At 42.7% G+C, this 14,412-nt stretch overlaps 1 protein-coding gene across 2 annotated transcripts; it reads left to right on the forward strand.

The window, feature by feature from the left end:
• Positions 1 to 269: 269 nt before the first annotated feature.
• On the forward strand, positions 270 to 13,073 carry cpeb1b (cytoplasmic polyadenylation element binding protein 1b). 2 transcript variants are annotated; one of them, XM_083793303.1, is made up of 11 exons: positions 270 to 547; positions 831 to 1,100; positions 3,279 to 3,511; positions 4,147 to 4,405; positions 5,243 to 5,356; positions 6,821 to 6,925; positions 7,830 to 7,966; positions 9,910 to 10,108; positions 10,384 to 10,478; positions 10,749 to 10,829; positions 11,523 to 13,073. In XM_083793303.1, exons 1-11 carry the CDS (start codon positions 520 to 522, stop codon positions 11,631 to 11,633), a joined length of 1,632 nt encoding a protein of 543 aa, XP_083649429.1. In that variant the 5' UTR covers positions 270 to 519; the 3' UTR covers positions 11,634 to 13,073. The 2 variants fall into 2 exon arrangements, with proteins under 2 accessions (XP_083649429.1, XP_083649430.1); XM_083793304.1 differs by having other exon boundaries at positions 6,821 to 6,910.
• Positions 13,074 to 14,412: the final 1,339 nt, after the last annotated feature.

Raw genomic sequence — 14,412 nt, forward strand, 5'->3', positions numbered from 1 at the left:
TGTGTCTGCATTGCTATTCTGTGAGTGGTGGGATACTGTGAGAACTCCAGGGAATTTAAATGACCCAATCAATGATTAAAGAACCCATTATTGTCCGGTCAAAACCTTTTCAACATCAGGATGTTTGGCCCATGTCTAAAATCCAACCAACTTTGTATTTTTAAGTCTCACTGCAGTGTCAGCTGCTCATGTACCTCCCCATGCTGCTGTAGCTCTGCCTCTCATCTGCCCCTCCCCTACTGTGCTGTTTTGCCAGCTCACTCCAAAGAGGCTAGACGGCGAGCAGTAGCAGCAGAGAGATCTGTCGACTCCATTCAAAATGAGCTGTGCCTACTAGAGAGGGGATGTATTGGCTAGCCAACATCTACAGGAATTTTTCATTACACAGTTGCTAAGAGAGCGAACAGGGGAAAGGGTGTGTGTGTGCGCGTGCAGCTGATGTCATTAGCAGGGGTGTGTGAGTGCGTGAGCAGCTGGGTCACATGCTGCTAGGTGGGCCAGTGATGCGGACGGAGATGCATGGCAGTGGCACCAGGAACAGTGGCAGGTTAGCTCGCCCTGCCGCCAACCAGGGGAGGTTGAGAGACGGGATGATTGATTACCATGATGGGATATTGGTTCTGTCACTTGGATTTGGTTTATACATGTTTTTTTTTTCCTGTACAGAGGCTGTTTCTAGAAAGTGTCAGCTCTCACTGCTCTCTTCTTAGAACATGAATGCAGAGTGTAGTAACTGCTGGTATTTCTGGCTGTCTTAATACTTTGTCTTTTTTTTTGTATTTTTTAATTTGTACTTTCTTTTTTATTTTTCCCTCTGTTCTGGACGTCAGATCGGAAAGAATCAGAGCTGTCTGCTGTGGTAGGCAGCAGGATGCTCTTTCCCAGCTGCAGTGCTGGTGGCGGTGGTGGTATGTCACTCTCCCAGGAGATGTCATCCCCCAGAGGCCTTCTGGATGTCACAGACCTCGGCCTGGGCCTCCAGTCTCTCAATCTGACTGGCTGGGAGCGCCCCTGGAGCAGCCAGGACACAGAACGGTCCACATACAACACCACCAGTGGAGCCCATGCCGCCGCCGCCGCCCAAGCTAACTCAGCCTCTAGTGAGTACTGTACCAAGATCCTCTTTTATTGTACAATAACTGCTATTGTAGGACAGGACCCGTTATGTGACCATGGGACTGTGGTTGCATGAGCTGAAGGTAAATAAAGGGACAATTGTTTGTGTAGTAAAGGCCGGTTTGTATGATCCATGCTAATAGTTCTTCAGATGTTGGGCTGTGTTGTTACTGCTATTTTTACTGTACAGCTTTAGTTGTTGGTTTTTGTGAGCTGTTCTCTTCATCCCCTGGGTGTGTGGGTATTTTTTGTGTAGCATTGGTAGAGGCGATGATGTGGCAGTTTCGCTCTGCTGCACCTTTGGCAATCAGTCAGGGTAAACAAATTCAGTGAGACCGCAAAACATTTAGCTGCCATTGTGTCTTTTTGGGGGGTCGGGTTTTTGTATACATTTCATGCCTGTATACTTGATGTGTGGAAGCAAACTTGTAGCCTGTCAATTTGTATGATCTTACAGATTTATCTTATTTGTTTAAGCTTTGCAGTACCTGTTGCGTATTGGTTTGACAAAACTAGTGTTGGCTAAACTATTAACATTTCCAGTGTCATGAATTGACTGATTTGACATCGAAATACTCACATCTTTATACTGTGCAAGTAAAGGTGTGTGTGCGTAATTGTGTATATATTTATGTAAATGTTTTTGTGTATGATCAGTTATACAGTCTTCACCTGATCTGATATCATATGCGCTGCTGTTTAATGTGAGTGGTACTGTCTGTTTACAGACACAGTACCACCATATTTAGATGGCTACTTTTGGTGGCCTTGAAGGTAATGCCAATGACTAAAGGTTTCCCCACCCATTTGTGATCTGACCCATTTGTGGCGCTGTGGTCAGGCTGGCACACGTCCATGCCAATGAACCAGACAAAAGTTTTCATTAAGAGCATAGCTCTAAACTGGGCCTGCAAAGTGGGCCAGAGCTCTGATTGCTGCCTAAAGCAGAATATTCCAACTCATTCTGCACGTTCTGCTACAAGACCACAGTATCATTTGCCATGTTTTTTTTTTTGTTTGTTTTTCTGCTGACCCACTCTTATAAAAAATAGCAAGCACCTAAATCGGCCACTGTTCAGCAATCGCAGTCGCATCACTGTGGATCACAGATGCCTAACCACTTGAACTCTATCGTCCTTATTCTGGGCCTGGGGCAAACATTTGGTGTCTGCTCTACAAGCTCTCAACGTGTCATGTCTGTTGTGACCTTGTAGATCGACTATTTTCGGGAAAGATTTGGTCTAGAGGGAAAGGCTAGCGTACCCGTGTGTGTGTGTGTGTATATAGGGTTTGAATGGTTAACGACACATGGCCTACCTTCAACCCCACTGACTTTGGTTAATCAAGGTATTCTAGTTGCACAAAGTGGGAATTGCATTTGTAGATGCTTGGGAGTGTTTCTAAGATCACAGCTTGTTGGCAGTGATCTTGCATACCCATTCCGCTTCCACATACGCAATTATAGAACCTTACAGTTGCAGTGTGGCAGCTCAGCTGTCTGCAGTGACCAGACGCTTACTCGCCTCATAAATGGCTATGACACCCAACTGAAACGTCAGTTTGTTGTTCACCAGTTTGCTCATTCTGAGTAATCCATTTTGTGCCCTTAGAGGTAGTATTGCCTATAATTGGTTCCTAATGTTGGTCCTTCTTTGGGTCCTAATGTTGGTTCTTAAAACTCCTTCCCTGCCGCCACTAGATGACACTATTGGCTCAGTGTGCCATGGTTTTCAGCCCGGATCCTTTAAGAAGCCAGACCACCGAAATGTACACACTTCTGGGAACACGGAATCATGTCCGTGGCACAGGGCACATACTTTTGTTTTCAAGCACTGGAAAGGGTCCCACGATGTGGTGTTTTATTGACCTCTGAAAACATGGAAACTACCTTAAACTGAGCTCAATTCTGAAATAACATGACATCGCCAATGTGGAAGCAAACCATTGCCTGGATGCGACGTAAAAATCATTATTAAACTAGGGACTCGTCCGAACGTCTGTGGCGATATGTAATCATATTTATAGCTCATCCGATGTTGTCTGTGATGAGGAAACTGTTAACTGTTGAGTCATATATATATATATATATAGGGGGGGAAAGGCCACACTTATCCATTCCAGCCTGTAAATGCTGTGTCACTGTTTGTCCTACCCCTGCCCAGTGCTAGGAATGCTGAACAGTCCCCTGCATAACATCCTGGGCAAACCTCCGGGCTACCCAGTGGCCAACGAGCCTGTGGGCTCACCTGCCGACTTCCTGGACAAGTTCCCTGGCATGGCTCGCATGACCAGCCGCCTCGACTCGCGATCCTTCATGGACTCCCGCTCCAGCAGCCCAGGGGACTCGGAGACCAGCGGCTTCAGCTCTGGCTCTGAGCATCTGTGTGACCTGCTGGTATGTCTGGATTTACTGAAACGAAAAGTTTTCTTTTTTTTTTTCCAAAGAAAATCAGGCTGAACAAAGTACTGTAACTAGAGCCTGACTGTTTTGACCAAATGTATTATTTGTAATATATTCTGTTGCCTTATTCAAAAGCTCACATCATGTGTCGTGAGCTTATAGATCTGCCAAATTTAAAATATATATAAATTGACTGCATAATTTCCAATACCAGCGTTGTCAAAAATGTAGCGGATTTATCGGTCTGGCTCGAGATGTACAGCATAAAGTTTCCATGTGTCGTCCCCCCCCCCCCCCCCCCAGTTAAAGGAGCATTAGGTCTAGGCTCAAACTGCTCCAGTGTTTGAGTAGATGCGCACTTCCGGAAGTCTCGCAAGAGTTTTTACTTTTTACCCATGATTTCATCCAAAGTCCCTTTTAGGCTATCGTAGTCTACTATGATGGCCCATTTGGGATACAAACACTGTGGAACGGAATTTTCCAGTGATAAAGACCCCACCCCTCACGCTCTGAGCTGCTGTGGACTGGGATGAATTTCACTTGTTCTGGCCTGGGATATAACATCAGTTTAAGAAACTAGTCTGGAATTCTCATTGTTTTAATGTGGTGCGACTGTCTCGTTTCCCCAGTCGACCTTGAGGATCTCCCCTCCCCTGCCTTACCTGATGTCCAGCATGCAGAAGGATTCGCTGCGCCTGGGCTCTCGTCTCCTGGAGCCCCAGGACTGCAGCTCCCCCCTGACCCCGCCGCCCAGTGCCAGCCCCTCTTCCATGGCCTTGTCCCGCCGCTGGCCCACCGGTTCCCTGTGGCCCGGTCTGGACCTGCTGGACCAGCACGACGACACCTTCAGCATCGAGAGGGAGGCTCGCCTGCACAGACAGGCTGCAGGTGAATCACACAATAGAAGTTTAGGGGGAATTCATTAATCGTGTCATAATGATTTATTGTTAATCTTGCAATGCAATTGTGTGGCTTTTAGATTTTCGCTTAATGTTGGTTTACCGTTAAAATCATGACGTGCCCAGAATAGGGATGCTGGGGTTCAAGTAGACTCATTGTCAGCTGATCAGAATTCTACTCCTACTTCTCTTATAGTCTGGCAGCCGACAGGGCTCCTTATTTAAAGTGGGAAATTTTGTATTTTTGTTTTAATTGGCCTAAAATATTGTCTATATACATTCATGAATCCACTTGCTGTCGGTATTGGGCAATTGTTTTATAGGGGTTTCTTGTGACCCTACCATTAACATCCTATGGCAGTATTTTGTGCAAAACTAATGCTTGGAATGGATTCAGAATCACGAAAACCCCCTAGATTGACATGTCACATGCTACTTAAGCAAAAGGAAAGTTTGACATTTGTGCCTGCCATAGGATGTTAATAGTAGGGTCACAAGAAACCCCTATAAAATAAATTGCTCTATACTGACAGCCAGTCAGCAAGTGGATTCATGAATGTATGTAGATTGGGCCAATAAAAGACTATATACCAAATTTCCTACCCGTCCACCTCGGCTGCCGGACTGGGATAAAATCCGGTGGGGTGAAAAATGGCATAACTGCATTCAAAGAATTTCCCGCTGTATCGGAAATTCTAAATTTGGATAGTACCAGGTCATGGTCGCTCCCTCTGGTGTTGTGGGTGTCACTCACTTTGGAGAAGTAATTGGGTCAAGGGCTTTAGGCCGAGAAGTAGTATCGGTTTATTTTGGCTTTGTTTTTCAGCTGTGAACGAAGCCACGTTCACCTGGAGTGGCCAGCTTCCTCCCAGAAACGACAAGAATCCTCTGTACTCCTGTAAAGTGTTTCTTGGAGGCGTTCCCTGGGACATCACTGAAGGTACGGTCAGTGGACACTGACGGACGTATTCTCACCAGAGGGTGAACAATATTGTTGGAATTCTTGAAAAAGAATTTGCTTCAAAATTAACTGCCTTGAATCACAATTTTTGTTGCTGTGGTGACTCATACGGTTTCCTCAGAGACAGACGGTCGGCCGGGTTTGCATGTTATCCATGTTTACTTTGGGTTTCCTCTTGTCACGTGTAGCCAGACAGCTATTCCGCAATCTATGAATGCTGTAGTCTGGAACTACACGGCTGAAATCTGAGAACGGAAGCTGTGATTTGTTCATGAAAATATTTTTACATTTTCATTTATGATAAGCAGCAAGCAATATATGCTTTGATTATTTAAATTGAGACATATTTGTGTGACTCTAAAGACTAAACTTAAGCATAGAGCAGACGTCGCAGCCGTTGTATCCTCTGATCATTTTCACAGAGCGTCTGCGCTCCAGACTGTATGATGTAAGCGTTGAAAATTGTGGGAGGTGGCCCGGACGTTGGCTCAACCGTCAAGCCGCCGGTTCGACTCCCGAGCCTGACGGCCTTTGCCGTGTGTCACTCCCCATCTCTCTCTCCCACAAGGCAAAAAAATATATTCAAATTGTGGGAAACAGTCTTGCGTGTGAGACTAGGTTTGCTCCCACATCAATAAGACCTGCTAGGTACTGTAAATCTGTCTTCTACAGAGTGATGCTCTATACTAATGGTTCTCAACCAGTGGTCCGTGGACCACTGTGGTCCTTGAGTGGGTTCTGGGTTGTCTCCAGCTAAAGGAGAGTTGGTGACAAAATGGACCCTTATAGATCTTTAACTCTGGAGATAAATTATTGAACAACTGCATTACTTAGCATTACTTACTAAGTCTACACAATTTGAAAATGTAGAAGAATTATAATTTTTATCGTTTCCTTATTGTCTCTCCTATGGTACCACAGCAATACAGCATGGGATTGTGGACAAGATCTTATCCAAAGAATATACTTTAGATTTAGGGCCTGAAGTCTGTGGCTCTATTGCAGAATAAAGGGTTGAAAACCACTGCTCTATACAGTATACACCAGTGTTTTTGGCTGCAAATCTTGGTGATAGTCAGTCTCTTGAATAGCTTTCATTTAGTCTTTAGTCACCTGGAATGTTTTAGTGTTTTTTTAGTCTACTAAATATAAGATTTTAGTAAACTAAATCTACAGTTTATTTAGTCGAACAAAATGTATTTAGGCGGGCCTTGATGCCGTCGTAATGACGGCATCACTTTCAGACAGGATCTCTTGTCCACTATAGTCCCTTAACATTTTAGTCTTTGACTGACTTGTCAGTATATATTTAGTCTTAGTTTTCATCAGTGGAAGAAGGTGGCCGACGAACATTATTCGTCTTAGTTTTGGTCTACGAAATAAACACTGGTTTACACAAGTGGTGAAATATATTTTATAACTTAAATTGTGTTTTGCTTTTAGCTGGTCTGATCAACACCTTCAGCGGTTATGGCCCTCTGAGTGTGGAGTGGCCGGGTAAGGATGGCAAACACCCCCGCTGCCCTCCCAAAGGTAATATGCCCAAAGGTAACGACAGGCTGGTAGGCTATGCATTTTACATTACTACTTCTGGATCCAAGGTTGCACTTTGGTGAGTGCACACCGTCACCTGGGGATTTGAGGCGACTTGTCAACTCTGCACCACCACCCAATCACCCCTGCTACAATATTATTATATTAACCCCATCACCATACAGCACCAACACTTTTGGTTCTCCTTTTTTCAGTTGTATGTTCCAACCAATTTTCTTTTTTCTCACTCGGGGTCTGGTAAAAATAAATAAATCATGCAGCGAAGGTACAGCTGGCAACTTCTCTTTTATTGGTGGGTGGTCTTTTGTATTAAAAGGTAAAAGAAATTCAAACTTTATAATATGATTACCAGATGCAGATTTTTATGAACCATGGAATAGGCAACAAAGTCTTATGCACACCAGTATGCTCTGAGGCGGGTGTGTATGCAGGGCTCAATGTATTCAGAAGAATGCACAAAGACCCGCACACCGTCTGCACTTGCAATACAAACTTTATTTATTATAGGAAATGTTTTGGTCAAAGACCTAAAGATGCCTGAAGAAGGTCTTTGACCGACACGTTGCCTATAAATAAAGTTCGTATTGCAAGTGCAGACGGTGTGCAGGTCTTTGTGCACTTTATGAACCATGGGATAAATTATTCACAACCAATATCAGACTTTTTATAATGGAATCCCATTTGAGAAACGCTGGCCTACATTAAACTTCTAGTTGAACGTGTAGCCATGTGGAGTTGTGCTATCAATCACATTTGCACTGCATTATAATTGTAAATGTCAGGTAAAAAAAAAAGGGAATTTTGGTAATATGTACATTATTTTGAGGTCTTTCCCTGCCTGAGTATTATGGACATGCAATGCTTTGAAACACTAAAGCATTCCTGTCGCGTGTTGCAGGCTATGTTTACCTGGTGTTTGAGAACGAGAAGTCGGTGCGTGGACTGTTGCAGGCCTGCACCCAGGACCTGCTCCACCCGGAGGACAGTGGAGAGTACTACTTCAAGATGTCCAGCCGCAGGATGCGATGCAAGGATGTGAGTGTCACGTTTTTGGCAGCAGATTTTGGTTTTGGTCATAGTCTCTTGAATAGTTTTCATTTAGTTTTAGTTGACTGAATCTACAGTTTATTTAGTTTGGCGGGCCTTGGGTTTGTAAGCTTGTAGATCTGCTATTTTCAGTGTGCAACTAAAATGACTTATACTGGATCTCTTGTCCACTAGTCCCTTCCTAACATTTTAGTCTAGTTTCTATTTGACAATTGTCAATATATTTAGTTTTAGTCATCCTAGCTTAGTTTTAATTTAGTCTCATTTTTGTCAGTGGAAAAACATTTTTCGTCTTAGTTTTAGTCGACGAAATCAACACTGGTGCAACGCTACATTCATGGCGGGAATACTAGGGGATGCCATACTGTGTCGTATAGGCTCAATGTCAGTTTGTCACCCCTCCCCTTCACATTCAATAGATCCTGTGATCCTTTGTGGCCAGATGTAATTTCCTGGCGTCTAGTAAGAGTATAGTAAATAATAAAGAAATCGGTGTACAAAAAAAAACATATTTAGCCACTTGGTTCACTGCCATTTTGATAATATATATATATATATATATATATATATCTGATGCCCCAATCTATAGTAAAATGCCACCCAGTGTAACAGAAACAATTGAGTTTTTGAACTAAATGGATTTGGTTTCATTTCCATTGAACTGAAGGAAAGTCTGAGTCATACTTTGTTTGCACAATTGTTTCATCTGTCGAAAATATCAGAAATGCAAGCTCACAATAAATCACATGATGGCAGTTTTTGCATGCGACGCTGCTGTGGGACGGAGCATAAATTACAGACTCATAACTTAACGGTGTTTGGGTGAAATCAACCCTCAAGGATTTCTGACAGACAATGGGAGTGGATGGGGGAGGGAAGCCTCGCTTGCCTAACTACAACTACACCATGCATTGCCATTTAACATTTAAACCCATTCTGGGCGGGATACCCCTTTAGGTGTTTTAACCATTCTGCGTTTTTAGAATCTGCCTCAGTCCAAAATGGGTTAACAGTTTAACCTCAATTTTAACAAACTATACAGACAGTGGCCCTCGCAGCACTGTCCGATTATAAACAGTTTCTAATGTCTTATGTAAAAAAAGAAGTGAATAAAATGTTGGCTTTTGCAATGCTGAACTGTGAATATCCAGCTTTTAATAGTCCCCCCCCCCCCCCCCCCCCCCCCCGGCTTTCTTGGACGATTATTGGAATATTTGATCATGACTCATCCCTAATCACTTGTATCTATAGTATTTAATGCAGCATTTTACTTTTATTAAAACTAATTCAAAATTAGCTTGATAACTTGTCATTTTAGGTTTTTCCTAATGTCCGGTATATGAACTATCAATCCACGGAATAAACTGTTTGTTCTCGGCAGAATCAGGGTTGTTCCCCCAGGATTCTGAAGAGTCTTGATACCACAGGGGACTATTTTAAAACTAAAGGCTTCTAGATTCTGCTGCCCTCCACAGTCGAGAGTATGAACTGCTGCATATCATTTTCTCCATGGGTTGTTGTGCTACAAAGTCATAAATGGAGGAACATTAACTGGATTTCAATGTTTATATAAAAGTTGAATAGACAACCTTGCAGGCTTTTCCAAAGGCTAAAATGTAATTCAGATGTTGTAGATGGATGCCAGGTCATTGTTGGCCTGGCATCCTATAATGTGGCGTTTACAGATTATTATATTGTATATATTTATATTCTGTTTGATGATCGGTTCTTTGTTTACCTTTCAGTCTGTCTGTTTCACAAATGTAATAATAGGACTTGGCCTATCAAAGTGAATCAATGAATACTTCATGAGCTTGTAGATGGTTTCTATTTGACAAATCTTTGCCCTAGAATAATTGGGATGCTAGGGTTCAAGAGTTTTAATTGATCTGCTAATGCCTCCTGGTCCCGTCCTTTGCTCCTGTGTGCAGGTGCAGGTCATTCCCTGGGTGATCTCAGACAGTAACTACGTGCGCTGCCCATCCCAGCGTCTGGACCCCAGCAAGACCGTGTTTGTGGGTGCCTTGCATGGTATGCTGAACGCAGAGGCCCTCGCCAGCATCATGAACGACCTCTTTGGCGGGGTCATGTACGCTGGCATCGACACGGACAAGCATAAATACCCCATAGGTGAGTTATTGAGACATGATGTGTGACACGTTTCTCGGTTGTACTTTTTGTGTACTTGGCTGACTCACTCTTAAACCAGAGTGAGTTAAACGCAAGGTAATATACATGTATAGAAGCAGTGTGGTGCCTTGGTAATCTAGGTTCATAGGTAAACCACCCATCAGTTGCATTATAATATAAAAAATAAATGTGTACGTTGACTTGCGACTATACAAATGGTCGATGATTGTCATTTTAACCTTTGCTTAAGACCTTTCTCATCCGTTTATTTGCAGGCTCTGGGCGTGTCACCTTCAACAATCAGCGCAGTTACCTGAAGGCTGTTTGTGCAGCGTTTGTGGAGATCAAAACCCCCAAGTTTACAAAGAAGGTGAATGTTTTAACCGTTGACAACTAGTCATGTTTCATGCTTGGGCTTAGCCCTAGCCAAGGTTAATTAAATAAGGTTAGGAAGCGAAGACCGTACGGTGGACTCCATGTTGCTCCATGGAAGGAAATAAACATGCGCAATTGAGACCAGGGAGTTGTACATGCCCAAATTTGTACAACTTCCTGGTCTCAATCAAGCTTCCTAACCTTATTTAATTAACCTTAGCCCTGTGGACTGAGAACTGAGCAGTGTGGTCCCTCTGTCCTCCAGGTCCAGATTGACCCCTATCTGGAAGATTCCATGTGCCAAGTTTGCAGTCGCCAGGCTGGGCCGTTCTTCTGCAGAGACCAGGTGAGTCCATCACTTCTCCTACAAGTTCTAGCATTTTAATACTGCTTTTTTTGTTTCATTATTCGGCAATATTTAAGTGCACCCATTTCTATAATGGCTGAGTTCAAAAGCACACAAGGTGCCATTGCCTTGTTCATACGTACCGGTATACATATTTTGGACATTTAATTTAATTGTACACTAAACTAAGCATTTTAGTTTAAGCATTTTTTTATCTGTACATTTAATTTAGAACATAGAGCACCGAAGTCTGACGTCAGTATCGGTAGACTAAACCTACAGTTGATTTAGTCGACTAAAGTTTATTTTGGCGGGCCTATCTACAATTCACAACGCGTCGCAGCGTGCAACCTGCAAAGTGTCCACTAGTCCCTTCCTAACATTTTAGTCTAGTTTTTATTTGACAATTGTTAATGTATTAAGTCTTAGTTTTAGTCATCATAGCTTAGTTTTCATTTAGTTTCCATTTAGTTTTCGTCAGTGAAAAAAGGTAGTCCGACCATTTTTTCGTTTTAGTCGATGAAATCAACAGTGTTAAAGGCTTAGGAAACGGTCTTAGTGTGGGGCTGCTTTCACATAATTCACCAGTTTCATAATGACTTGGCCATGCAAAAAATAAAAAAAGTTTACGTTTTTGCTATAATCCATGAGAATATACCCATAATGCATCTGTCCTCGTCTTGCGGTTTCCAGGCCTGTTTCAAGTACTACTGCCGCTCCTGTTGGCATTGGCAGCACTCGATGGACATCCTGAGCAACCATCGCCCCCTGATGCGCAACCAGAAGAACAGGGACTCCAACTAGAGCCAGAGCCTTCACGGAAGGAGTGTTCATTCGGAGAGCGCCACGCCGATGGATGGATGGATGGATGGGGGTATGAACGCTACCCGCCAAGCAGAGCACGAGTGCCAAGCTGTCCTTCACAGCCCATGTGAGGGACACTGCGGCACTCTTCACAGGCACTGGGGAAAAAAACACTGTAGAAGATGGTTCACGATTGCACTTGCTAGATTTTTGCTGTTTACTTGTTCACTACTATGGCACTATGCACAGTGACCTTGTTTGGGATAGACAAGGGCCCGCACCCCACCCCCCCTCCCTCCCCCTACACACACTTTTCTTATGCAGTCTCCCAGACCTGTGGCCAGACAGAAAGATGGGTGTCAGCCCAGGGTTCGGAAGTGAATGAAAATGCCTTTTTTCTGTTTTCCTATTTTGATTTTTTCATTTTACATGTGTTGCATTGTGAAGAGCGATCACGCAAGTCTCATAGCCGGTCATTGGCTAATGCCATACAGTGCCTTTAAATTTACTTTTTTTTTTCTTTTTTTTTCCCAGTCCCAAGTTGGCAATAGTTTTTTCCCTGTGCAAGCCAGCTGGTGTTTTCTTACTTTGGAAGATGAGAGATGGGCTTCATTTAACCAGTCGCATTTCAAACATTTTTACGCAGTTTTTTACTAATTTGTACACAAACAGTTTTAAGTCATGACATGGAAACCTTTTGACCAATTCTATCTGGCGGCTTTTTAATTTTCTCCCCTCCCTTATTTTTCCTCTCCACCGCCCCCACACACATTCCTTGGGGTTGTTTTTTGTTTATTTCCGTTTAACCTTCCCCGAGTTATAACTGAACGGGCACAAAAATGTTTAAAGTACTACTTTAGCCTGCCTTTGCTTGTCCAGTTGTCATGTAATCCAATGCAAACATGAACACTGGACTCGGCATCAACTGGGTCGCCCATCATTTTACGATCAAATTTGATGGATCTTACTGAGACTAGAATATTGACATTTACGATTGTATAGTTTTATTGTTGCACTTTTTAATTTGCACTTCAGGAGGGGTGGCAGTAGTTTTTAATTTTTTTGTACATCGGCAGAACGGGGCAGGTATTGGAACAGCTGCTTGTCTCCTGTTGATTGTAAGAACTCCCACTCTGCTTTGAGTAGACCTACTGTACGGACCCCTGCTTTCTTATAGCATTGACTTCATGTTCCAGTTGACCAGAATATTGCATATTGAGCTGTGCCAAAGACAAAGCCGTCTGATTTAAGTTTTTTGTTTTTTCCTTTCCTTTTTACTTTTCCTTTACCCTCAAGTTTTGTCATACTGAGCTCTCTTGTCTTTAGCCCAGCTGCTTTTTAGAGTTTAAAGTCTACCTCATTGTGGTCTGCCAAGTTTGCTGCTACTTAACAGATGTGGAGGATGTTCAGATTGGGCACAATAAAGGTGTTGAAGCATTACTTTACTGCATCCGGATAGTTTTTTTTTGTTCAAAAGTGAAGGTTGCGCAAATCCAATTGGCTACTGCTGTTGCCTACAAAGGGTTACGGTTTATTGAATCTACAAAACTGCTCTCCGCCGACAAATATTTTACTTGATAATCAGTACAATCTTTCGGCCACTGGCCTTCATCAGGTCAGGTGAATGCTAACTTTGCCACTTTGTGTTAACCCTTTAAAGGAGAAGTCCATGCTAGAAGGCTTTCTTGCCTTTATTTGTACAGTAGTTAAGTCCCCAAGAGGTCCAGGTGTTATGTGCAAAAGCGCATTATTGGCTATTTCTTTCTATTATGGGCTTAATTATTGGCATTATTAAGCCCTCAAATGGAAATAAGCGAATTTGCCCAATTCATTGACTGCTTATGGTAGGGGAAATGGCCATTGCGTTTTTGCACAAACACCTGGACCTCTTTGGTGGGGATGTAACGAGTCTACAAATAAAGATAAGAAAGCCTTCTAGCATGGAATTCTCCTTAAGACTTATTCTACAAATGTCTTCAAAGAGTTCTATTTCGTTTTGTTCTATCAGTGGTTCTCAAACTTTCAAGGACCCCCAAATGGGCTGCAGACTCCATCAAAATATTTTGTTCCAGGCACCAGAAGCAAAGATTGTAGTCATACATGTAAATGTTGGCTTTAAAAAGTGTCTGCCATTTTTGAAAAATGGCAGCGTATATAGCTAAAATGACAGCTGCTTTCCCTGTTATTGGTTTAAGTAAAAAATTGTCAGCGCAAAGCCATTTCATTTTAAAAACATTGCAAACGAACACTTCTTGTGAATTCTTGACTCATGAGTGTTAGTGGGAGTTTGTTATCACATTCCTGTGATATGGTTACATCCTTAAAACATGTTTTCGTGATTCTGTACTAATCACTATGGGCATCCTAGTGTTTCTACAATTAACTACAATTAAGTACAAACCCATTGGTGAGAATCACAATGCACTTTGACTTTGCGCTAGAAAGTCCAAGTGCCTACTGTATCTGGCGGGTGTAGAACATTAAAACTTGACGTTGGATCAACACCAGCAGATAACACGACAGAAAACTGTCAAGTTTTAACTTGGGAAAAAATGTCAGATTTTTAAACAAATCATTGTTCTTGGAAGAATATGCGTCCGCTTACCTACATTTTCAATTATAATCCTCAATTATTAACGGTGCCGGAGATTAGCTGTTCACAGAAGGATGGACGGACGGGAGTGCAAAACATACTCTCCCCATGCCTTCGGCCTGGTGGAGACAAGAAATACAATCTGATATCTAGTAACATTCTCTGGTTATAACTGGCTGTCAATGT

The sequence above is a fragment of the Protomyctophum parallelum genome (assembly GCF_964188405.1).
Source record: "Protomyctophum parallelum genome assembly, chromosome: 2".
Classification (NCBI taxonomy): Eukaryota; Metazoa; Chordata; class Actinopteri; order Myctophiformes; family Myctophidae; genus Protomyctophum; species Protomyctophum parallelum.

Excerpts from the sequence above, each read along its gene's own strand:
- cpeb1b (XM_083793303.1), top strand. The coding sequence starts at position 520 with ATGGCAGTGGCACCAGGAACAGTGGCAG. Across the intron at positions 548-830 it reads GGCACCAGGAACAGTGGCAG|ATCGGAAAGAATCAGAGCTG; the intron begins GTTAGCTCGCCC and ends TCTGGACGTCAG. Across the intron at positions 7,967-9,909 it reads GCAGGATGCGATGCAAGGAT|GTGCAGGTCATTCCCTGGGT; the intron begins GTGAGTGTCACG and ends TCCTGTGTGCAG.